This window comes from Talpa occidentalis, unplaced genomic scaffold (genome assembly GCF_014898055.3).
Source record: "Talpa occidentalis isolate TD23 unplaced genomic scaffold, MPIMG_talOcc4v2.1 talOcc4.17, whole genome shotgun sequence".
Classification (NCBI taxonomy): Eukaryota; Metazoa; Chordata; class Mammalia; order Eulipotyphla; family Talpidae; genus Talpa; species Talpa occidentalis.
The window spans coordinates 51,112,338-51,135,613 of NW_023601754.1; the positions used below are offsets into that span (position 1 = coordinate 51,112,338).

General features: G+C 68.4%; 3 protein-coding genes across 4 annotated transcripts; 1 reads left to right on the forward strand and 2 right to left on the reverse strand.

Moving 5' to 3' along the window:
* Positions 1-614: 614 nt before the first annotated feature.
* Positions 615-7,278, reverse strand: SLC27A5 (solute carrier family 27 member 5). Of its 2 annotated transcripts, XM_037517290.2 has the most exons (10): positions 5,609-7,278; positions 5,217-5,426; positions 4,849-5,007; positions 3,294-3,418; positions 2,433-2,627; positions 2,258-2,348; positions 1,969-2,167; positions 1,690-1,790; positions 1,445-1,575; positions 615-1,361 (listed from the first exon to the last, which is right to left on the reverse strand). In XM_037517290.2, the coding sequence occupies exons 1-10, from the start codon at positions 6,303-6,305 to the stop codon at positions 1,185-1,187; spliced, it is 2,085 nt and encodes a 694-aa protein (XP_037373187.1). In that variant the 5' UTR covers positions 6,306-7,278; the 3' UTR covers positions 615-1,184. The 2 variants fall into 2 exon arrangements, with proteins under 2 accessions (XP_037373187.1, XP_037373188.1); XM_037517291.2 differs by lacking the exons at positions 615-1,361; positions 1,690-1,790 and having other exon boundaries at positions 1,537-1,575.
* A 49-nt stretch (positions 7,279-7,327) lies between these two features.
* Positions 7,328-9,953, reverse strand: ZBTB45 (zinc finger and BTB domain containing 45). Its single transcript, XM_037517296.2, has 3 exons — positions 9,921-9,953; positions 7,932-9,144; positions 7,328-7,584 (listed from the first exon to the last, which is right to left on the reverse strand). The coding sequence occupies exons 2-3, from the start codon at positions 9,142-9,144 to the stop codon at positions 7,328-7,330; spliced, it is 1,470 nt and encodes a 489-aa protein (XP_037373193.1). The 5' UTR covers positions 9,921-9,953.
* A 7,796-nt stretch (positions 9,954-17,749) lies between these two features.
* Positions 17,750-23,271, forward strand: TRIM28 (tripartite motif containing 28). Its single transcript, XM_037515644.1, has 17 exons — positions 17,750-18,116; positions 18,230-18,342; positions 18,441-18,573; positions 20,093-20,228; positions 20,313-20,429; positions 20,517-20,631; positions 20,724-20,870; positions 20,955-21,069; positions 21,157-21,263; positions 21,349-21,385; positions 21,481-21,526; positions 21,600-21,858; positions 21,939-22,258; positions 22,332-22,455; positions 22,547-22,633; positions 22,714-22,851; positions 22,931-23,271. Exons 1-17 carry the CDS (start codon positions 17,750-17,752, stop codon positions 23,105-23,107), a joined length of 2,538 nt encoding a protein of 845 aa, XP_037371541.1. The 3' UTR covers positions 23,108-23,271.
* The last annotated feature ends 5 nt before the right edge of the window (positions 23,272-23,276 follow it).

A 23,276-nucleotide genomic window follows, 5' to 3' on the forward strand; every position in this document is an offset into this window, starting at 1 on the left:
CAGCGTGGGTGACCTGCCCGGGGCGGGCAGCAGCCCCCCGACGGCAGCCCCCGCGCTGCCTTGCAAGCTTCGGTCTGGAAACCCGGCCTTTGTGCAGGACCCGGCGGCTGGCGCAGCGTGTCCGCCGGCCGGAGCCCCAGGCAGCCCCACCGGCCTGCCCGCCTTCCACTGGGCCGGGCAAACTGGCTTCCCCGGGACGCGCTCGCGGTTGGGCTCCGGTTCTTGAATAAACGCCTGTGGGTAACATCAGAGCTGGCGGCTGCTTCTCGCCCCACTCGCCTGACCTGAGCGCTGGATCCCCAAACTCGGTGTTCCGCCCAGTGAGGGGGGCTCCTCTGCCCGCACCCCAGTTGCCGAGCGCTGCGGCCCGCAGGTCACCTGCTGCGGCTCCGGCCCAGCCCGGCTGGGAGCACGAGGCCCCGGACCTGCTGCGCACAGGGGGAGCCAGGCCATGACATGGAGGGGGGGAGGCTGGCCCTGGTGGGGCCCGGGCCAGCGCGCCAGTGTGTGCCCAGTGCCAGAAGGGGCAGAGGCTCTGCGGCGCCAGGGGCCCCGGTAAGTGGCGGCAGGAGAGACCGCTTCTCGGGATCAGAGGCGGTCCACACACCCTCACATCTGGACCCCACGCAGGCTGAGCCCAGGGCACCCTCCGCCTGCAGCCAGGACACGCCTGCGGGCAACACCAGCCCCCTTCATGCCGTCTGTCTCACCTGCAGTCCCCAGGTGCCCAGGAAGACCTCTGTGGGGCCAGGGCTTCCCAGGCATGCTCAGCAGCTCCTGTCCCGCTTCCTTCCCTTCACCCTTCTCGCCCCAGCCCAGCACCCATCTCCTGCCACACCCGCGCCCTTCAGCCCGGCCTGGGTGTCTCCTGAGCCACAGAAGACCCCCAGTCACCTCTGCCTGCACCCTCCTGGTCCAGGTCTGCCAACTCCTCCCACACGGCTGGCATGGCCAGGCTGGTCTTGTGCCTTGGTGCAGAGGAAGGCACCCCAAAGGTCCCGGGGGCGCTGCTGGTGTCTCCATGCATGAAGGTTTGTGCACACAACCGATTTTATTTTCTGACGCCCGCCCAGGGTCATACCAGCCCCGCCCTACGCTGGGCAGCAGGGGACAGGCCAAGCTGGGCCTCAGGACAGCCCCCTAAAGGCCTGGGGTGGAGGTGGCCCCGGAGAGGGGCTGCTCGGTCAGAGTCTCCAGGTTCCCTCGCACACGGCCTGGTAGGTGTCCGCTGTCAGGGGCCGGAAGGTCTGGGCCTGGTGGTCCAGCATGAACAGGGGATCGGCGATGGTGCCCACGTTGAAGCCCTCACGCACCAGCCGCGATTTCAGCAGCTTGAAGGTGCTGGTCACCTCCAGGGTCTCCTGCAGATGCAGCGCGGTGCTCCTGCTGTGACTGCCCCACCCCCGCAGGGCCCCCGCCCCCCACTCCTGCTCCCGCCGCTCACCTGGACACGGATGAAGTGGGGGGTTGCGTAGGCAGGCAGCCAGGCGCGGACGTGCTGGTACAGCTTCCGCCCGTCGAAGGAGCGGCCGGGGACCAGCCGCACGGCAGCCATGCCCACCTTGCCCTCACACCCTGCGAAGCACAGCAGTCACTCGGCCGGGCCCGCGCGCACCCCGGTGGCGCCCCGTGACCCCGGGTGCCGCCGAGCACCTGGCAGGGCGCGGGGGCGCAGCGGGCGGCGCGCACCTGGCACGGACACGCCGTAGACGTTCACCTCCCGCAGGAAGTCCGCCAGCAGCAGCAGCACGCCCTCCACCTCCCGCGTGGACACGTTCTCCCCCTTCCACCTGCGGGCGACGCGCCCCTGACTCCCTGGCAACGTGGGGTAACGGCCCCACCGCGTCCTCACCGCCAGCCCCGCCCCCGGGACCCCGCCCCTCCCGGACTCGGCTCCGCGCCCCGCCCACGGCGGCCCGCCCCGCCCGCCCCGCCCCGGCGCCCCGCCCCGCCCCAACGCCCGCCCACCGGAAGGTGTCCCCCAGCCGGTCGCGGAAGTACAGGAAGCCCTCGCCGTCCATGGCCAGCACGTCCCCGGTGTTGAGGTACACGTCGCCCGCGCGCCGCACGTCCCGCACCAGCTTGCGCTCCGACAGCTCGCGGGGCCCGCGGTAGCCCTCGAAGGGGGCGCGGCCGAGCACCTGGGTCAGCAGCAGCCCCGGCTCCCCTGCGGCGCGGGCCGTCAGCCGTCAGCCGTCGGGCGGGGGCGGGGCGGGGCGGGGCGGGGGCGGGGGGCGCGGGGCGGACCCGGCCCTACCTGCGCGCGCGGGGATGCAGAGGCCCCGGCCGTCCCGCGCGGGCTCCGCCGCCTCGACGTCGAACCGGACCAGCTCGAAGGGGTTCAGCGCCTGCGGGGGTCGGCGGTGGGCGGGGCGCGCGCAGCCCCCCCCCCCCGTCTCCCCGTCCCCCCGCGCCGCCCCGCGCCGCCTCACCCGCAGCAGGCAGCTGGTCTTGCCCACGGCCCCGCAGCGCCCCGGGTAGTTGACGAAGCCCACGTTGCCCTCGGTGGAGCCGTAGACCTCGAGCACGCGCACGGGCCCGAAGCGCCGCTGGAAGGCCGCCCACACGTCCGCGCGCAGCCCGTTGCCCATCGCCAGGCGCACGCGGTGCGTCCGCTCCTCGGGGTGCTGCGGGGGCGCGGTCGGTCGCTGACGGGCGGCCCAGGCGCGCCGGGAACGCCCACCGCGGAGGCTGGGGGGGACCGGGACCGCGGGGCCAGCCCCGGGCCTGGCTTCCGGCGGGGTGCCCGGGCCGCAGAGGCGACCCGTGGGGGCCCCCGGGGCGGTCTGCCCTCGCGGGGCTGTCCGCGGCCTGACATGGGGTTCGCTAGCTGGCGCGTCACCGGGCGGGCGTCACGGCCCAGCCTACCTGGAGAGGTTATTCGGGCCTTTATCTGGAGTCACCTGGGAGTGACCCGAGACTTTATCTGTCGCGGGCTTTGAGGCACTCCCCGGGGCCGTCCCCTGAGGGGGCCCTGCAGACTGACGGAGAGGTCGCGGGGGCCTTGCCTGGACCCGCCTTCTGAGATGCGGTGACATCTGCGTTTATCCAGAGCCACCCCTGCCCTGGGCACTTCACCGGTGTCCGCACGATGTCCTCTTGAGGCACCATGCCCAAGGAGCCCGACAGGTGAAGTCACCTGCCCAGGCAGCACCGCTGAGCAGGGGAGGAGCTTTGTGAGGGACTCTGCCTGGGGCCCCTGAGGACGTGAGTCCTGTCCCTGCCTCTACCTGGGGTTACACCTAGGGTTTCAACCTGGGGCGTTCGGAGGGAGCCTGGCCCGCACCCCTCACCTGAGGAGTGTTACACAGGTACCGCAGAACCTCGCCCACATACTGGATCACAGTCACACCGTGCTGCCGACAGTCGTCCCAGAAGCGGGAGGCAGAGAACTTCGGGGTCAGGACACAGGTTGCCCCTGGTGGGGAGGAGAGGAGAGGGCTCAGGTCATGCTTCCAAGCCCCTGTGGGAAACTGCTCCCCTCGCCTGTGTGGTCCCCGGAAGGGAGGACACGGGGCTCAGCTCTGTCTCTAGTTGAGCTGAGTCTGAATCCTGTCTTCAGATTGTGTGGGATCCTGGTGCCTGGGGCAAAGTGGGCACGGCTCAGTCAGGGTAGTGGCTGCCCATCACCCGGTGGCCGTCAGTGTCTCATGGCTGCCAAGTGGGACATGCACAGCTGGGCGCGCGGTTGGTGGCATGGAGGGAGGAGGGCCGGAGGGAGCGCGGGGGCTGGGAAGGGGGCGGCACGGATGGGTGAATGGGTCAGGACGTGGGTGGCATGAATGGGTGGGTGGATAGAGGAGTGGAGGAATACGCGGGTGGCTGGATGTGTGGACACGTGAATTGATCCGTTTCAGGGACAACTGCCTCTGGGACGCCTGTGCACGCCCCCCTGGTACTGTGGAAGGCACGCCCCCTACCCCTCAGCGCGTCTCAGCAAACCCCAAAAGCCAGTATTATCCTGTCACAGGAGCAGCTGTGCAAGTGTGGTTGAGTAACGGGGGTGTCTTTGTTGAGACTGTACTTGGCTTGTGAGAGAACACAATGCCCTGCATGTGAGGCTGGATGGCGTGTCCTTGGGAGGGGCTGTGTCTGCAGCCCCTGGAGAAACGCCTGAGTCAGAACAGGTGGGAAAGCCGGGGGAGGCTGGTAGTTTCCAGTGAAAGCTCCCAGTTCACTTCAGCCTCTCTGCAGGAGGATGGTGTTGAGTAGCTTCAAAAGCAACAGCTAGGAGGCGCAAAGCGCCCTCCACCCCACTGCCGGGTGCCTGCCGGGAACCACGGACCCGACGCGCATCCCTGGAGGGAGTGTCCGGTCCCTCAGGTAATGTGGGGGCGGAACAAAGCCCTCCACTCTGGGTGTGCCGTCCACTCGGAGACGTTTGACCAGGGGGCCTCGGACCACGCTGGCTACTGCTAGCCGCCAGGGGTGGGTGTCGGGGACACGGGTCCGCGCCCTTTCCAGGCACGGCGAGTGTCTGGGCTCGCGCCAGCGTCCAGCAGGGCAAGTGAAAGGGGCAGCGGGTGAGAGGGGCTGGGCACCGCCGTCCGCTCTGCTTTTGTGCGTGCCGGAAACTGATAAATTTTTAATGAGATGAGAGTCAAAAAAGAACAGTTTGGGGAGGAAAAATAAACAGAAGCAGCCAGTGCTGGTGTTGGCGGGAGCCGGGTTCTAGGCACATGAGGCGGCAAACTCTAGAAAGTCGTGTCTACTCTTTCACGATAACGACAGGCTGTGGGGAGGCCCCCAAGTCCTCACAGTGCGGCCGCCAGGGGCCGTGGGGAGCCCTGGGCTTGGCGGTGTCACCCCAGGGCTCCCGTGCAGTGGGGGCCGCGGAGAAGGGCTTACCGACCTCCAGGCAGCTGAGCACCCCGAGGACCAGCCCCATCACATGGTACATGGGCAGGACGTTGTAGACCACGTCGGCGGCCGTGACCCCGCACAGGGGCAGCGTCCCGCACATGAAGAGCAGCCGCCGGTGGGTGAGGACCACCGGCTTCGGGAGCCCTGTGGGCCGGGAGAGGGAGGGCGCGGGCACGGCAAGGGCCGGTGAGGTGCGGGGTCAGAGCCCAGCTTGGCGCTGGGGTTTCAGTGGCAGAGGCAGGCTCCTGGCCCGGCCGCTGGGGCCCAGGGGTCAGCGTCAGCTCAGGGTCACAGCCAGAGGGCAGCGGGCCGGGGAGGCCGGGCGGGCGGGGCAGGCCAGGCTGGGTGCTCACCAGTGGTCCCCGAGGTGTAGATAAACAGGGCCGGGCTGCGCCACGAGACCCCGGCGCGCACGTCCGCGGGCACGGGGGTGGTGGGCGCCCGCTCCAGGGCCGGCCCCAGCGCCCCCACGCCGGGGGTGGGGGAGGAGCAGCCGAGGTACAGGCAGCGCACGTCCTGGGCCAGCAGCTGGGGCAGGATCTCCTCCAGCGGCTCCCGCAGGTCTGCGGGCCAGAGCGGGGCTGAGGCCGAGGCGGGGAGGAGGGAGGCCCTGGCCGCGCGCGCGTGGGCGTTGGGGCAAAAAGGATGCAAACAGCTACGGGGGCGCGGGGAGGAGAACTTGAACCCTGGCTCCCAAAGAATTGTGTCCCGCCCACCCCTGGGACCCACGCCCCCGAGTCCTCACCTGGGTCCACCAGCAGAAGCCGAGCCCCAGAACTGAGCACGGAGTGTGCCAGGGGCGCCCCGCGGGCCTGCGGGTTGATCCAGGCCACGGGGCAACCCAGCTTGGCCAGCCCCAGCCACAGGCCCAGGGCTGGGACGGTCTGCGCAGGCAGCACCAGAAGCGCGGCCGTGTCCCCGGTGGGCAGCCCCGCAGGGCTGCCTGGCTCTCCGCCCTTCAGGGCCCAGGCTGCCCTGCAGGCCCGCTCGTCCAGCTCCCTGAAGGTGACCGGGCGGCCCCTGGGCCCCGTCCACACCAAGGCTACGCCGTCCGGCTGTGCACGCGCCCTCCGCTCCAGCGTTTCCACGAAGGTGGCAAGCGGGCGGCGGCCCTGGCGTGCCAGGATCCTCAGCCCCAGGTGGAGGAGCCGCACGACGTAGGCCAGGTCTGTGGGCAGCCAGCGCAGGCCCGGGGGCGGCCGTGCTGGCAGCAGTGCTAGGGTGAGGGCAGCGGCCGCCAGGCTCAGCCCCGGGGGCACCCAGCTGAGCCCAGGCCCTGCCAGCACCGCCAACCCCAGGAGCAGCCCCAGGCCCAGGTCCCCCAGGAGCCAGCGCAGGATCAAGGCCGCTGCGGAGAGCCCCATGGCCTGCCCCAGGCCGCCCAGCAGCCACAGCAGCGGTGGCAGCAGCAGCAGCAGCGCCAGCCTCGTCCGGGAGCCCATGGCGCCTGCTCCTGCTCCTGCTCAGAGGCGCGCCCGCAGCCCACGCGCAGCCAGCCCTTGCGCCCTGGCCGCTCTGCCGGCACCCCGTGGGACTTTGCCCTGGCCCTGCCAAACCCCACCTTTGTTTTGCCCTGCCTGGTCTCCACTGGCTGCTGGTCCCGACCTCTGTCGCCACCCACTGTCTGCAGCGCCAGGAACTAGGGATGGACAGTCTCTGCTCCCGGGGCCTGACCTCTCGGGCGACGGCCAGTGCGCCCTGGCCGGCACAAGGCGGGCTGAGGCACAGCCAGGGCTTGGGGAGGGAGCCCAGGGGTGTGGTGTGAGGCTTGGTGCAGCTGCAGCCTTCTGAGGAGCAGGCGCCCGACCCCGCACGCACCAGGCCAGCTGCGGTCAGCACCTGCTGAGGACATGGGGGCGCTGGGAAAGGCCATGCTCCTGCCCCCAGGCCTCATCCCCGCCACTGTTCCAAATCCTCAGGACAGGGACCCAGGTGCTGGGGCCAGGGAAGGGTCCGGGTGACTGACTTGGGTGCTGTGGCCCCCTGGGTCTCCCCTCTCCAGCTACCGAGCGCCTGACGTCTGCCCTCCCCGTCCCCTTTCAGCATTCGGGGCGTTTCCTCCCGGGAGCCAGGAAGCTCTCCCCGCAGATCAGACGCGCCCCGCCGGGCCCCCCTAAAGGCGCTCAGCCAGCACCCCCTCAGATGAGGGTGCAGGACGCCTGGAAGATGTGCAGGGCGCCCAGGGGCTGGTGATGACGGGGTTTCTCAAATGTGGCCTCCGCTCCCAGACCCCCGGGAGCTGCCCTGCGGCCCAAACAGACCCGAGGTCCCGCGGGGAGGGACGCAGGTCCGGAGGGCAGCCTCGGCTGGGCTCGCGGCCCCGTCCTTCATTCGCGAGCCGGCGTCCGGAGGCACGGCCGGGCCCGCATGTGTCCACCGGAGCCCCCTCGGGGGCCGATGAAAGGGGACGCGGGCGGGCGGGGGGCGGGGGCGCGGGCGGGCGGCGGGGCGGCGGGGCGGCCGGTCAGGGCGCGGGGTGCGCCGCCAGGTGGCGCTCCAGCAGCGCGCGGTGCGAGAAGACCTTGCCGCAGGCGGGGCAGGGCGCGCGCTCGGGCCGGTGCGTGCGCATGTGCACGTTGAGCGAGCTCTTCTGCGTGAAGCGCTTGGCGCAGACGGCGCACTGGAAGGCGCGCACGCCCGTGTGCGTGACCATGTGCTTGAGCAGGTAGTCGCGCAGCGAGAACGAGCGCCAGCACACCGCGCACTGGTGCGGCTTCTCCCCTGCGGGCGGCACGCGGCCGCGCGGGTCAGGGGGCGCCCCGGCCGCGCCCCCCGCGCCGCGCCCCGCCCGCCCCTGCCGTGGCACGGAGCGCGCCGGCCCCTTTCCTGCGGGCCGCCAGGGCGCCCCTGGGGTGTCGGCCGGCGACCCCGCGCCCTGCTTAGGAGGGGCGGGCAGAGCCGCGCGGAGTCGCCGGCGCACCGGGCAGGGCCCCGGGCCAGCCCCGCGAGCCCTGGCCGCCCCGCCCCCGCCCCTCCCCGGGCCCCCGCGAGGGCAGGGCGCCCCACCCCGAGGGAAGCCCCGCGTGCCCAGCGGCTGCCCCGCAGGGCGCCCCGCCGGCGCGGCTCACCGGAGTGGATGAACATGTGCTTGGTGTAGTTCTTGCGCGAGCTGAACGTCTTGCGGCAGTGGCTGCACTCGTAGGCGGGCGGCTCGGGCCCGGGGGGCGCGCGCGCCGCGGGGGCCGGGGCGGCGGCCGGCGCGGCGGGGGCCTCGGCCAGGGGCTCGCCGGGGGCCGCGTCGGGCTGCAGCGCGGGGTAGAAGGCGGGCGGGGGCGCGGGCGCGGGCGGCCCGGGCGCGCCCAGGTGGAAGGGGTAGAGCGCGCCGGGCGGCCCCGGGGTCTTCGCGCCGGGCGGGCGCGGGCCGGCCAGGGCGCAGTCGGCCGGCGCGGGGGCCTCGGCGGGGCCGGCCTCGGCGGCCGCGCCGTCCTCGTCGTGCCAGGCGGGCACGTAGCCGTCGGCGAACGCGTCCTCGGCCGCCGCGCCCGCGCGCAGGAAGTCCCGGCCCGGCCCGCCGAAGTCGGGCAGGCCCGCGGGCCCCGGCGGCTCCTCGCGCGCGCCGTCCGCGGCGCCCAGGAAGCCGGCGGCGCAGTCCGGGAAGGGGGCGGGCGCCGGGCCCTCGCCCGGGCCGCCGTCGCCGTCCTCGCCGTCGGTGTCGTCCCCGGACTCGTCGTCGTCGCCGCCGCCGTCGTCGGGGCCCGCGGGCGGCGCGGGGCCGGCGCCCTCGGCCTTGGCGGGCGGCGGGGGCGCGGGCAGCTGCAGGCGCGCGGGCTGGCGCTGCTTGCGGCTGTGCGCGGCGGCGAGGGGGCCCGGCGGCCGCGCGCTCAGCAGGTGGCGCAGGCGGTGGCGCAGCTGCGCGGGCGCGAGCGGCGGGGGCGCGGGCGCGGGCAGGGGCGCGGGGGCGCCGCGCGCGCGCGCGATGATCTGGGTGCACTCGTCGATGACCGTCTGGATGCGCAGCACCGACGCGGCCGTGAGCACCTGCAGCGCCTCGCCCTGCGCCACGACGAGCGAGCCGCTGTAGAGGAACTCCACGAGCTGGCGCACCGTCTGCGCGGGCACCACGGGCGGCACGCGGATCTCCGAGTGGCCGAGCAGCAGCTTGTCCTGGAAGAAGGGCGAGCCCGCGGCCAGCACGCAGCGGTGCGCGCGCAGCGAGGCCTCGCGGATGCGCACGGTCACGTCGCAGAAGTGGCCGCCCAGCCGCTGCCCGTTGAGCGTCTCCAGCAGCGAGCGCGAGAAGTTCTGCAGGTGGATGTGGTGCACGGCCTCGGCCGCCGCCATCTGCGCGGGGCCGGGAGGCAGCGCCGTCAGCCTGGAGCCCCGCGGCCGCGGGGCACGGGCTTCCCGACCCCGCTCCCCGGGGCCCCGCACGCGGGACTCCGCGCTCGCCGCTGGAGGCGGGGGCGCTCCAGGCCGCCCCACTCCCACCCGGCTTTCCGCCCGGGGGAGGGCCCAGCACCCTCCCCCCCGCCATGCAGGGGTCGCCCTGCGACGAGGCGGGGACCCCCACCCAGAACTGGGCGCGCGGCCTCCCCAGCACAGGCCTCGCCGCAGGGACCCCGCCGCTCCGGTGTGGGCTCCCCGGCCTGGTCCCCAACCTCGGCGCGTCCCAGGCGCGGGTGGGGCCGCCCGCCGGGAGCCTCGCGGGGGGCTGCGCGATGCGGGCGCGCCGGCCCCGGGCCTCGGCCCGACAGGCGCCGCGGCAGCGGGCGGCAGGGGCCCGCCGAGCGCTGCCCCTCGGGACCGTGGGCGCGGGCTCCGCCGGAGCCGCCGCCGCGCGCGCCCGCCCCGTCCAGGGACCCGCGCGTCGGGCCGACCCGGCTGCGCCCGCCGCCCTGTCACCGCGCAGGGGCGCGCCCGCCCGCCCTCCGGGTCGCGGCCTGCGGCCCCTCGCGGGCGCCCCCGCCGGCACCCGACCCCCGAGTCCCGGCGCGCGCCAGGCCTCAGCGGGGCAGCTGCTCGGGGCGCCGGCCGGGCTTCCGCGGCGGGGCCGGCGGCTCGGGCCCCCGTCGGGCACAAAGCCCCGGGGCCGCCGCGCCCGCCCCGCCCCGCCCCACCTTCGGCTCCTCCTCGGGCACCGGCCGGGCCGCGGCCGCCTGCGCTCGCCACCGCCGGGCCGCACTTCCGGGCCTCGGCGCCCGCGGAACCCGAGTCTGCGGCCGCTGCGGCGGGGGAAGCGGTGGGTCGTCGCGCTTCCGGCGTTTCCGTGGAGACCGGCCGCCGCGGCCCGCACTTCCGGCTCTCCTCGGCCTGGGAACCCGAGGAGCCGCGGCCGGGCGGCCGAGCCGGGGACCCGGGCCGGAGCACACTTCCGGCGCCCGGGTGGGCGGGGCCGCGGTCCCGAGCGGGCCGCTCCGCTCGGCGCGGCGGGAGCCCCGGCAGCGCGTCCCTGCACCCCGGGGCGCCGGGCTGGCGGCCGCCCTCAGCACGCGCGTCTCTGGGCGGGCCGAGCCGTCGCCTTCGGGGAGCCGCGGGCGCCCTGCGGCGCCGTGCCCGGGCGCGCCCCGTCGGGGCCGCCTCGCCCGCCCTGCCCTGCCCGGGTCCCGTGCCCGCGAGCCGCCCCCGCGGGAGGCCGCGCCCGGGCACAGCCCCGCGAACAGCCCGGGACGAGGCCGCGACCCCGCGCTGGGGCACCCAAGGGCGCGCGGAGCCGACACACGGGACGGGGAGCTGAGAGGCCCCCGAGTCCGGATTGTGCGACGGCGACAGTAGACTCGGGGCCTCCACACACCAAGTGTCGGGTCGGGGCCGCGCCCTCCCCACCGGGCAGCTGCCGGTGCCCCTCTTGAGTGCGCCTCTTGGTGCTCGCAGCGTGGGGAGGACGGAGCCAGCTGTCCAGATGGCAGCTGTGAGGGCTGCGAGGTCGTGCCAAGCAGGGAGCCCCCTGCAGCCCCCGCCGGCGCGCTCTTGTTGCAGGGCAGGGAGCCTGGAAGCGCCCCTTTTCCTAGGCGCCACACCCTGTCACACCCGGAGCAGTGGGGCGCTGAGCTGCTGCGGGTATTGCAGGGGTGATGGGAGGGGACGCGGGACCCATCTGCTTGTTCAAGGGGCGCTGGGGGACCCTGTGAGGTGGCCGAGGCGGGAGGCGACAATGGTTGCTCACATCTCATCAGGCACGGGCAGCAGCCGCCCTTCTAGGGGGAGACTTGGGCTTCCTGGAAGGCTCCAGCCGGTGAGGGTGAGGGAAAGGCTGTGAGATGCAGGAGGCAGAAGCCCCTGCCGGAAGGCAGGGAAGTGGGTGATATGGCCCCCAGACCAGTCACAAAACCCTGAGGCCATGGGAGCGGTGGGTGGGACCACATCAGAGCCCAGAGCCTTCTGCACTGACCGAAAGGCCTGGAACCTAGACCTGTGCACGACTGGGTGGGGCCCGCGGTATTTGCAACAAAGAGGGAAAGAGTGAACCTGCTTTCATGTGCAAAGCGCGCCGTTTCCAAGGAGGACTGGGGAAAGCTAGTCCAGAGGAGTCATATCCACAATAAACACTCCTGACCTCTCTCCTCCCCGCCCACCCCACCCTTGGGTTAATTCTGAAAACTTAAGAAATATGGAGAACAAAACAGCATACTTTGGAACACATCCCCAAATGAGCCAAAGTTCCCGTTTTGTCTTTTTTCTATTTAGTTTTTAAGATAAAATTTGAATGAAAAAAAGTTTAAGTTTGCAGGTGAAAAGCAAATGCCCCTTGGGGCAGCACAACTGGGCTGTCCTGTCCCTTGTTCCTTCCCCGGGTGTGCCCTCCACTGCAGTCGCATTAAAACGGTGATCTGTTAATCCTGGTTCCCCAATCGCTGGCCCCCGAGGCTGGGAGTAGGTGTGGATTCTGGCCCCAAGCTTGCCACTCCCACCTCCCACCAGAGCCCGCCTGTGTGTGCAGCCCTTCCTAGATGTACATCCCATCCATACCATCCGACCACTTCCAGTAAATTTACTCAGTTCCCAAACCTGAGCACCCTCCCTTACAGCATTTCCATCCTCCCCAGTGACACCCCTCACTGGTCACCACAGGCTTGGGCCCCCGCCAGGCCCCGGCAACCCTTAATCTCGTTTCACTGCCTGGAACATCTCAGGCCAGTGGAATCACACCAGTGAGGTCTCCTCACTGCCTTGGGCCTGGTGCCACCAGACACTGAAAGCTACCTGGGGGAATCCTCCCTCTCCTATTCGGGAGCTTGGAAAGCGTGTCCCAACCAGGGGGCCATGCACCACCAGCCCAGCTCCCCGGCTTGGGCCAGGTGCCTCCTGGCCTGACTCCTCCCTGGTGAGAAGGGGAGCTCCCCTGCAACCTAGTTGGTGTTTTGTATTGTTTGACACTAACGAACCCTTTCCTTTTAACCTCAGAATGCATCTTTTAAAAACAAGGATGTGTGGGCCTCCCTGATGGCGCAGGGGGTTAAAGCACAGCATTGCGAAACTTTCCGCAGCCTCTGTGGCATGAGTTTGATCCATGGTCGGCCAGGAATTGCCCACATAGCACAGCAGACCTCTCCGGTGTCGCCCGCTGCTCTCCTCAGCAGTGTGTTTCGGTCAGTCTGCCTGTTCTGCTTCCCACTCTGTCTCTGGTGAATCCTCTGATCGCCCTCACCTCTGGCCTACACCTCAGGTTTTTTTTTTTTTTTTAAGATTTATGTATTTATGGGTCCTCCCTGCTGGCACAGGTGGTTGAGCACTGCACTGTGACGCTGTCTGCAGCCTCTATAGCACGGGTTTGATCCCGGCCGGCCGGGAGAAACCCACATGGCGCGACAGACCTCTCCTGTGTCTCCCGCTGCTCCCCTCAGTAGAGTATTTCGTCAGTCTGCTTGTTCTGTTCCTTGCTGTGTCTCTGGGGAATCCTCTCACCCTCCCACACCTCTGACCTGTACCCCAGTTCTTGTATAAATAAATAAATCTTTAAAAAGAAATTTATGTATTTATGCATACAAGAACTGGGATACGGGCCAGAGGTGTGGGGAGTGAGAGGATTCATCAGAGACAGAGTGGGGAACAGAACAGGAGGTTCCACTAAAATCCATTGTGGAGGGGGACAGTGGGGAGACAGGAGAGGTCTGCTGCACCATGTGGGTCACCTGCACCTCCCTGGCTGGCGATCGAACTCGTGGTGCAGTCGCTGCCCATAGCTTCATAGTAATGAGACTAACCCCTATCGCCACCAGGGAGGCCCCAACACCCCAGCTCTTGTATGTGATGTCGTTTGTGAAGTTGTGGGGTCCTTGGGTTCACTCTGGGGAAGGTTTCACCAGAGCTCCCGGTTCAGCGGCACACGGCGAGTTCCCCAGGCCGGTTTCTCCACAAGACTGAGACATTGGTTATATTTAAAGAACAGGTTTATTAGGGAAAGGGACAGGTTTTGCTAAGAGAGGCCTGCATGGTTGCAGGCGGGCGGCCTTGAGGAGAGCGGCCTCAGCTGAGGGAGGTGAGTGAAGAGAAGTCCTGGCATGGTGCAGGTCACGGGCAGGCAGGAGGCTGCTGCCCTGCAGAGGGAGAGAGTTGGTGAACGGAAGCACCTGCATAGTCCCAGGTGGGCAGTGGGAGTGCTGCCCCGAGCCTGCGCAGAGACGGCGTTGAGAGAGTCCTTTTCTCTTTGGGCGGGTCACTCCTCCGTGGAGTGGCTGCTTGTGGCTGATGTTGGGTAACAGGCAACACTAGAAAGGGACCAGAGATTCCAGGGTGGGCCCAACCTCCGTATCTTTACCCTTAGGCCTGTGCTCCACTCCCTAGAGCATCTGATCCTGCTCGTGTCTCAGGCCCTGTGACAAGGCCCTGGCGCCTAAGTGTCACGACCTCCACAGCTGGGTTAATGGTCGTGTTCTTCCCCTTGACCCCCACCTCCTTGTGTGAGTCAGGGTTTAGTCTTGTGAGGCCACCTTTCCAGGCTTTCCATTCTTGTCCTCCCTGAGATGCGTAAATAAAGTAAAAAAAAATAAGGTGTATAAACTTAAACTGAAGAGGGCAGTTCTTGAAGGTCCCAGTCCAGCAGGAGGAATTCAGGGATTAGTCACATGACAGTTATAGTTAAAAACAAAACTAAGGGGAAAATCACACAACATGAAATTAGCCATTTCAAAGTTGACCATCAGTGGATTTCAGTATAGAGCCAGTATATCGTTTTCAATATGTTGTTTCGTCCTAATGTTTCCACTTCAAAATCAAAACCCCTACCCATTGCAGTTCTCTTCATACTGCACTTCCAGGCCCTGGGCTAATCTGCTTTCTGTCTCTGAATTAGCACATTCCGGACATTTTCCCTAAATGGGGTCACACAACATGTGGCCTTTGTGTCTCACTTCTCCCACTTAGCGTCATGTGTTCAGGGTTCACCATGTTGCAGAAGGTAGCAGAGCTTCATCCCTTTTATGCGTGAATAAAAAGGCATTGCTTGGGTAGGACACATTTATCCATTTACGTATGCGTAAGTAAATAAAATTTTTTTTTTTAAAGAGATGCATCCAAGGACTGGGATATAGGCCAGAGGCGCGGAGGGTGGGTTGTAGGAGGATTCACCAGAGACAGAGTGGGGAGCAGAACAGGTGGATTAACAGATCCACTGGTGAGGGGAGCAGCAGGGAGACAGGCGAGGTCTGCTGCGCCCTGTGTGTCAGCTCCCTGGCTGGGGATGGAACTCAGGTCATGGTGGCTGGCGATAGCTTGTTAGTGCTGAGACTGAACCCCTTGAGCCCTAAAATAAATCTTTTCAAAATTTATTTATACAAGAACTGGGGTACAGGCCAGAGGCGCAGGAGGGTGAAAGGATTCACCAGAGACAGAGTGGGGAGCCGAACAGGCAGACTGACTGAAATGCACTGCTGAGGGGAGCAGCGGGGAGACAGGAGAGGTCTGCTGCGCCCTGTGGGTAGCTCCCTGGATGCCCGGGAACCGAACTTATGCTGCAGTGGCTGCGGACACCTTCACAGTAAGGTGCTTAACCCCTTGTGCTGCCAGGGAGGCCCTTGGATGTCTCTAAATATAAGTTCATCCTCCTAAGGGCAAGGCGGGCATCGAAACTGCCTGAGCCTGCACTGACTGTCGACAGAGTACCCCAGACTGGGCGGCTCAGGCCACCAGAGTTTACTCTTCACAGCTCTGCACCTGGGATGTGCAGATCAAGGAGTTTCTCTTCTGGGCCTCCCTGGTGGTGCAGGCGATTGAGCACCGCACTGTGAAGCTGCCCGCAGCCTCTGCAGCACGGGTTTGATACCCGCCAGCCGGCGAGAAGCCCACATGGCGCGGCAGACCTCTCCTGTCTCACCCTCTGCTCCCCTCAGCAGTGTGTTTCGTCAGTCTGCCTGTTCTGTTCCCCGCTCTGTCTCTGGTGAGTCCTCTCACCCCCCCCCACCCCCGCGCGCATCTGGCCTGTAGCTGGATTCTTGTATAAATAAATACATCTTCTTTTAAAAAAAGGAGTTTCTCTTCTACTGCACGCGGTGCTAAGGCTTTGCCCTGCTGAGCTCACCAGTCAGAGGACCTCCCCTCGGCCAGTTCCCAGACCCCGTCACATGGGCAGCTAGAGCTTTAGCATGCAGATTTTAGTGGGGATTGACCTGAAGCAAAGGACACACACAGGCAGCACGAGGGGTAGGAGAGAAGCTGAAGTGTAGGCCGTGAGGATGGAATGGATGCAGCCACAAGCCAGGAGCCCTGGGAGCTGCAAGGCAGCTGGGGTCTCCCCCAGAGCCTCGAGCATCCACAACCTGAGCTGCCTCCTTGCGGTGAGCCCAGCTTGGCTTACAGTGGCCACAGGAAACTTGGGGCGACTTTCAGGGTACGCACTCACTGCCCACCGGGGCCCCGGGCATGAGACCAGGTCACCCCATCTTCTGCCAAAGCCTGTGAGCTCCTGGTTACAGTCTAAGCAGCGCGGCCTAGAGCACCACATGCAGTGCCTGCAGGAGGGACACCCAACTGTGGCCAGCAGGAGGGGCGCCCAGCCCTGGGGCCCTGTGTGAGGGCCTGAGCCGCCGGGTTAGCTGTTTCAGAGTGAAACTGGCTGGCGCTGAGGGCGCCCACGGTGCCCCGCGCCACCTTCCCCGTTGCAACGGTGAATGGAAGTGCTGAGGGAGAAAAGAGGGGACCGCGGGCAGCCAGGAGCCTCCCCAGCAGGGGCTTTGAGCGACACTCAGGGGTGGGGCTGGGGGGAAGGGAGCCTCGGTGGCTGTCCGGGGGGTGCCCAGAGCGGCGCCGGGCATACCTGGCCGCCGAGCCACCCCTGGAGCTCTGTCGCCCGCGTTCCGGGCCCAGGACCGGCAGGAGCGACGCCGCGGGGTGGACGAGGCGGTGGCAGAGCCCCAGGGCGGGCCTCAGAGCCGGGGTTCGCCTGGCCTTGCCCTCGGCGCCCCAGGTCGGGGAGTCGCTCCGGCCTGGTTCCCAGGGCATCCTCCGGCCCGCACCGGTCCGTCCATCGGACATGGGGTCCGCGGCGGCCCGGCGCCCGGGGGCGGCGGCCCCGGAGCCTGAGACGGGACCCTCGCGGGAGGCGTCCGGGAAAGCCCGAGGCGCCACGCCCGCCCGCCTTCCATGTGCCCCAGAGGCCCGGCGGGTGGGGTCCCCGGGCCTGCGCCGACCCTCGCCCTCCGCGCCGACCCGGGGACCCCAGCCTCGCCGCCGAGGGCCAGGGGGGAAGGGCCGGCCGGCGGGGGCGGGGCGCCGGGGCGGGGCTCCGCGGGGGGCCGGGTCGGGGCCGGCGCCGCGCTGGAACAAAGGCGGGCGGGAGACAAAGCCCCCGGCCCCTCCGGAACAAAGGCCCGGCCTGCCCCGTGGCCGGCGGCGGCGCGGGCGGCCCCCCGCCCCGCTGCGGCCTGGAGTCCTGGGCCCCGGAGCCGGAGAGCGCCCCCGGGGCCTCCGGCCTGGTGGTCGCGGACGGCGCTCCCCGCAGAGGGGACCCCCCAGCAGGGGACCCCGATCCCCACAGGGGCCCCTCTACGGACCCCACCCTCCCCACAGGGGCCCCCCGCCACGGACCCCGCTCCCCACACAGGGGACCCCTCTCCCCTCAGGCGACCCCGATCCCCTCTCAGGGAACACCTATCCCCACGCAGGGGCCCCCGCCACGGACCCCGCTCCCCACACAGGGGACCCCTCCTCTCTCACAGAGGACCCCTCTCCCCTCAGGCGACCCCGATCCCCTCACAGGGGACCCCTCCTCCCTCAGAGGGGACCCCGATCCCCTCTCAGGGAACACCTATCCCCACGCAGGCGACCCCGCCCCCCACACAGGGGACCCCTCCCGCCTCGGGGATCGCTCCACGGGCCCCGCTCTCCCCGGGGGCCGGCCCAGACGCCCCCGGCCGCCAGCCGGCCGCGGGCGGCGCGCGGGCCCTCGCCGGCAGGCCGGCCGGGGGGCGGGGCCGCTGGCGGCCGGCCCGGCGCGCGCGTGCGCAGGGCGGGCGGGGGGCGGGGCTGGGAGCACGCGCGCCGCGCCCGCCGCGGGGGTGCGCCGGGGACGCCCGGGGCCCGCCCCGCCGCGCGGGCCGGGCGGGCGGCGCGGCTCCGGCGCAGGCGCGCTGGCGGCTGCGCCCGCGGCGGCCGGCCAGGCCCCGCCCCCCCGCCCCAGGCGCCCAGCGCGCGTGCGCGGCGGCGTCGGCGCCAGTTATTTCTGTCCCGCCCCCCGGCCGCGGCTCTTTCTGCGCTGGGCGCGCGGGCGGGCGGTTGTGCGCGGCGCGGGCCTCGGCGGCGCGGGGCGCGGCGCGGGCGGCGGCGGGCGGCGGCGGCGGCGGGCGGCCGGGCCTCGGCAGCGCCCCGCGCGCGGCGGCGGCGGCGGCGGCGGCGGCGGCGACCCGGGCGGCGCGGGCGGCGGCGGCCTCGCGGCGGCCGGCCGTTGGCGGCGAGCGCTCCTGCGCCTGCGCGGCGGCCGCGCGCCTGCTCCCTGCGCGCCCCCGGCGGCGTGCGAATGGCGGCGGCGGCGGCGGCGGCGGCGGCGGCGGCGGCGGCCGCGGCCTCCTCGGGCAGCCCCGGCGCGGGCGAGGGCCCGGCGGGCGGCGACAAGCGCGGCGCGGCGTCCTCGGCCGCGGGCTCGGCGGCGGCGGCGGCGGCGGCGGCGGGCGCGGCGGGCGCGGCGGCGGCGTCGCCCGCGGGCGGCGGCGGCGAGGCGCTGGAGCTGCTGGAGCACTGCGGCGTGTGCCGGGAGCGCCTGCGGCCCGAGCGCGAGCCGCGCCTGCTGCCCTGCCTGCACTCGGCCTGCGGCGCCTGCCTCGGGCCCGCCGCGCCCGCCGCCGCCAACAGCGCGGGGGACGGCGGCGCGGCGGGCGACGGCGCCGGTGAGTGCGGCCCCCCCGGCCCCCCGCGCGGCCCCGGAAGCGGGGGTGGGGTGGGGGGGGTCGGGTCGGGCCCGGGCCGCCCGCCGCAGCCGCGCCCTGCCGTGTCCCCGCAGTGGTGGACTGCCCGGTGTGCAAGCAGCAGTGCTTCTCCAAGGACATCGTGGAGAACTACTTCATGCGCGACAGCGCCGGCAAGGCCGCCGCCGACTCGCAGGACGCCAACCAGGTGGGTCGCCCCGCCGCGGGCCCTGGCGGGGGGGGGGGGGGGGCTGCCGCTCGGCCCCGCTTCCCGCCGCCGCCCCTGACTCCGCCCGCGCCCGGCAGTGCTGCACCAGCTGCGAGGACAACGCCCCGGCCACCAGCTACTGCGTGGAGTGCTCCGAGCCGCTGTGCGAGACCTGCGTGGAGGCGCACCAGCGCGTCAAGTACACCAAGGACCACACCGTGCGCTCCACCGGTACGTGCGGCAGAGGGCGCGGGGCTTCCAGGCAGGCCCCCGGGGCTGGCGCCAGAGGACTGGCTGTGCTGTGCAGTGCCTGGGGGCCCCGTGGGACGGCACCCCCAGGTGGGGAGGGAGTGCCCGGGGGTCTTGGCCCGAGGGGCAGGAGGTATACCGGGGTGGCAGGAGGCGATTCGGGGAAGCTCCCGGCAGGGCAGGAGGTGGACAGGGGCGCCTGGCCGGGTGAAGACAGCCGCGTCCTTGCAGGCAGGACGCAGTGTCGTCTTGGTGCCGAGAGTGCCAGGCCCCTGGCTTCAGGCTGTGAAGGCGGACTTGAAGGGTCTTGACAGGCCCTAAGGCAGTAAGACTTAGGCCGAGAGTGAGTTTTGAAAGTGGTTTGACTTCAAGCGTTTGAGATCTTGTTTGGAACTTGGAAGTTCCAAACTCTTGCCCTCTGTGCTGGTGGTGGTTTGGCGGGGGAGTTGAGCTTTCTTGGTCTTTGGTTCGGAATTCCCCGCGAGTGCTCTTTTGTTGGTTACATTGGGGCATCTCAACCCCAGAGGAGCAGCATTGGTGGAAAGATGCGGAATGGCCCTGGCTGTGGAGCACTAGAAGTCAGAAGGATGAGATAATGTGTTATCTGGGGTATGTGTGGTCTGGGGCTTGCACGATGTTGAACTAGGTCACGTTGGCTCGGTATGGGTCTCCACATCAACATCACGGGTGTCAGGTTGGATTGGTGCGGACAGGGATGGATGGGGACTGGGGCTATGAGCGATGATGTGTTACCAAGTACGAGAAAGAGGTATGCTGAGGCGGAGTGACATTCTGGGCGGTAAAAATTCGGGTACTGGTTCGTTATCCTTAGAGAAAGGCTCCTGACGTTCCCGAGGGTCCTGGCTGACATGTTATCTCTCCCAGCCTGAGAAGGCTCTGCAAGGACATGGTGGGGCCCACAGGTTGTAAGAGGTTTGTGGCCTTTTGTTGCCAGAGAAGAGAGGGGTCACCCGGCATGGCTCCTGAGGAAACTGCATCTGCATGGTATCTCTAGGCCCTGATTTGCTTTCTGTCTGTGCCAGAAAGCAAATTTCCTGCGTGCTGGGATGCCACAGTAGCCAGAATCCCCTCCCCTGCTGGACAGAACCTACTGTGAGTGGAGGAGAAAGGGAGCCCCGTGGGGGGGTTCGGAGTTGGAGCTCTCTCAAGTTTCCACGTGGAAAAGGTTTCCCGTGGAGGGAACAGCAGGGGGGAGGTCTTCCTGCCCAAGATCATCTTGCATAAGTTCTATGTTGTCGTTTCCAGAAGCTGGAAGGTGGGGGCGGATTTTCTTGGCCAGGTTGGCCGGGACAGGGTTTTCAGAATAAGGACCTGGTTCCCAGGCCTGTGTTCTTCCGTGGCCACAGCCTCAGGGCCCTCAGGGACTTCCCAAGAGACATTCCATGATTACAGGAGAGGCAGGAAGTGAGGCCCCAGGTTCTTTCTGCCACCCCAGTCGCTGGTGGCCAAGGATGAGGTTGGCCTGGGTTTCAATCCACAGGGCCGGCCAAGTCGAGGGACGGAGAGCGCACCGTGTACTGCAGCGTGCATAAGCACGAGCCGCTTGTGCTGTTCTGCGAGAGCTGTGACACCCTTACTTGCCGGGACTGCCAGCTCAATGCCCACAAGGATCACCAGTGAGTGTTAGGAGCGGAGGGGGTGGGGGGGGTTTCCTCCCGGTCCCTTGTTCAGTGCGCTGGCTGACCCGCCTTTGCTTTCAGGTACCAATTCTTGGAGGATGCAGTGAGGAACCAGCGTAAGCTCCTGGCCTCACTGGTGAAGCGCCTTGGGGACAAGCATGCAACGCTACAGAAGAACACCAAGGAGGTTCGCAGCTCGTAAGTGTGGGTGCCAGGTGGTCTAGGGAGGTGTCACCCGACCAGCCTCTTCTAAGGGTACTTGACCCGCCCTTGTCTCCCTCCCAGAATCCGCCAAGTGTCTGACGTACAGAAGCGGGTGCAGGTGGATGTGAAGATGGCCATCCTGCAGATCATGAAGGAGCTGAATAAGCGGGGCCGTGTGCTGGTCAATGACGCCCAGGTTCTACCCCTTTGCCGACTGCTGGTGGCTCGTCCTTGGGCAGGGAGGGGTCCTAGCTTTCTCCGCGCTCACTCCTGAAACTCCATCTGCAGAAGGTGACGGAGGGGCAGCAGGAGCGCCTGGAGCGGCAGCATTGGACCATGACCAAGATCCAGAAGCACCAGGAACACATCCTGCGCTTCGCCTCCTGGGCGCTGGAGAGTGACAACAACACAGCTCTCCTTCTCTCCAAGAAGCTGGTGTGTGCTGGGGGCACTGTGGTGGGCGCCTCCGGGGAGGAACCCCTAGAGCCCCGGCTCTCACCGCTCATCTCCCACCCCCAGATCTACTTCCAGCTGCACCGGGCCCTCAAGATGATCGTGGACCCTGTGGAGCCCCACGGCGAGATGAAGTTCCAGTGGGACCTGAACGCCTGGACCAAGAGCGCAGAGGCTTTTGGTGGGTTCTCGTATTTCTGGCTGCCAGGATGCAGCAACTACGGGCGCGGCGCTTTGTTAACACTAGCGAAACTTGTGCTCGTTGTAGGCAAGATCGTGGCGGAACGTCCTGGCACCAACTCGACGGGCCCTGCCTCCATGGCCCCTCCACGGGCCCCAGGGCCCCTGAGCAAGCAGGGTTCTGGCAGCAGCCAGGTGAGTGGGGGAGGGGCGCCTCGGGAGGAAAGAGGGGTGTCTCAAGGTACGCTCGCCTAAGGCCTTCCCCCTGCTCTTCCCACAGCCCATGGAAGTCCAGGAAGGCTATGGCTTTGGATCAGGTGAGTGGGTCGGCCTGGTTGGGGCCGGGGGGCGGGGGGGGGGGGTGCCAGCGCTCTCGCTGCTCCATAACCCGTTGTCTTTGTTTTCGGAGCAGACGACCCTTACTCCAGCGCAGAGCCCCACGTGTCAGGCGTGAAACGGTGAGTGTGGCTGTGCTTTGGCGACGCTTACGTGGGCCCGGGCATCGGTGCTCATGCCAGGCCGTGCCCACAGGTCCCGCTCAGGTGAGGGTGAGGTGAGCGGCCTCATGCGTAAGGTGCCACGAGTGAGCCTCGAGCGCCTAGACCTGGACCTCACGGCTGACAGTCAACCTCCAGTCTTCAAGGTTTTCCCAGGCAGCACCACTGAGGATTATAACCTCATCGTCATTGAGCGGGGGGCCGCTGCGGCTGCTGCGGCTGCTGGCCAGCCTGGGACTGCGCCCCCTGGGACCCCTGGAGCCCCTCCTCTGCCTGGCATGGCCATCGTCAAGGTGAGGCTGCCCCGGATGCCTCTGACAAAATATCAGCACCCCAACCTGGACCCTGCTGAGCATCCCTCCTCTCCGCACAGGAGGAAGAGACCGAGGCTGCTATCGGAGCACCCCCTGCTGCCACCGAGGGCCCAGAGACCAAGCCTGTGCTCATGGCCCTGGCGGAGGGTCCTGGTGCCGAGGGCCCCCGCTTGGCCTCCCCCAGTGGCAGCACCAGCTCCGGCCTGGAGGTGGTGGCTCCAGAGGGTACTTCAGCTCCCGCCGGTGGCCCTGGTGCTCTGGACGACAGCGCCACCATCTGCCGTGTCTGCCAGAAGCCAGGCGACCTGGTCATGTGCAACCAGTGCGAATTCTGCTTCCACTTGGACTGCCACCTGCCCTCCCTGCAGGACGTGCCGGGGTATGGGGCCGAGGGTCTGGGTGGGCCGGGCTGGGCTTGGGCGCTACGCGGCCCTCACGCTCCGTTTACCCAGGGAGGAGTGGAGCTGCTCTCTCTGCCACGTGCTGCCTGACCTGAAGGAGGAGGACAGCAGCCTGAGCCTGGATGGCGGGGACAGTGCTGGTGTGGTGGCCAAGCTCTCCCCTGCCAACCAGCGGGTGAGTGCAGGCCCATCCCATGGGGGTGCTCATGGCCTGACTCCAGCCCCCGCTGCCACATTTGATGCTCTCTTTGGTGCCTCTACCTTAGAAGTGTGAACGTGTCCTGCTGGCCCTGTTCTGCCACGAGCCCTGTCGGCCCCTGCACCAGCTGGCCACCGATGCCACATTCTCCCTGGTGAGTCCTGGTCTGCGGGAGGGGAGGGCTGGGGTGGGGACCCGCCTGGCCTCATCTTCAGCTCATCTCACTGCCTGTAGGATCAGCCCGGTGGCACCCTGGACCTGACCCTGATCCGTGCCCGTCTTCAGGAGAAGTTGTCTCCTCCCTACAGTTCCCCCCAGGAGTTTGCCCAGGATGTGGGCCGTATGTTCAAGCAGTTCAACAAGCTGACCGAGGTGAGCCTGTGAACAGAGCTGATGGGGTGGGATGTGAGGCGATCGGGAGCCAGGACCTACTACTTGTCTGCCGGCACAGGACAAGGCGGACGTGCAGTCCATCATCGGCCTGCAGCGCTTCTTTGAGACTCGCATGAATGAGGCCTTCGGTGACACCAAGTTCTCAGCTGTGCTGGTGGAGCCCCCACCGCTGAGCCTGCCTGGTGCCAGCCTGAGTGCCCCAGAGCTTTCTGGCGGCCCTGGCGATGGCCCCTGAGAGCGGGACTCCCCCGGCCGGCCCAGCCTCACTGTTTTCCTGTCCCGTCAGCCCCCTCACCCCTGTCCCTCGGTGGCCCAGCTCCCGCTCCTTGGTGGCTCCACCCCCCAGCCCCTCACAATATGGTTTTTACTTCTGTGGATTTAATAAAAACTTCACCAGTTCTTCT

What these genes read in the sequence shown, in the direction of transcription:
- ZBTB45 (XM_037517296.2), bottom strand. Translation starts at nt 9,144, where the DNA reads ATGGCGGCGGCCGAGGCCGTGCACCACATCCACCTGCAGAACTTCTCG. An exon ending in GCACATGTTCATCCACTCCG is followed by an intron (nt 7,585 to 7,931) that starts GTGAGCCGCGCC and finishes TGCCGCCCGCAG; the next exon opens with GGGAGAAGCCGCACCAGTGC.
- SLC27A5 (XM_037517290.2), bottom strand. Translation starts at nt 6,305, where the DNA reads ATGGGCTCCCGGACGAGGCTGGCGCTGCTGCTGCTGCTGCCACCGCTG. An exon ending in CTGCATCCCCGCGCGCGCAG is followed by an intron (nt 2,168 to 2,257) that starts GTAGGGCCGGGT and finishes CCCGCGCCGCAG; the next exon opens with GGGAGCCGGGGCTGCTGCTG. An exon ending in CCCACTTCATCCGTGTCCAG is followed by an intron (nt 1,362 to 1,444) that starts GTGAGCGGCGGG and finishes CTGCATCTGCAG; the next exon opens with GAGACCCTGGAGGTGACCAG.
- TRIM28 (XM_037515644.1), top strand. Translation starts at nt 17,750, where the DNA reads ATGGCGGCGGCGGCGGCGGCGGCGGCGGCGGCGGCGGCGGCCGCGGCC. An exon ending in ACCAAGGAGGTTCGCAGCTC is followed by an intron (nt 20,430 to 20,516) that starts GTAAGTGTGGGT and finishes TCTCCCTCCCAG; the next exon opens with AATCCGCCAAGTGTCTGACG. An exon ending in CTGGCATGGCCATCGTCAAG is followed by an intron (nt 21,859 to 21,938) that starts GTGAGGCTGCCC and finishes CTCTCCGCACAG; the next exon opens with GAGGAAGAGACCGAGGCTGC.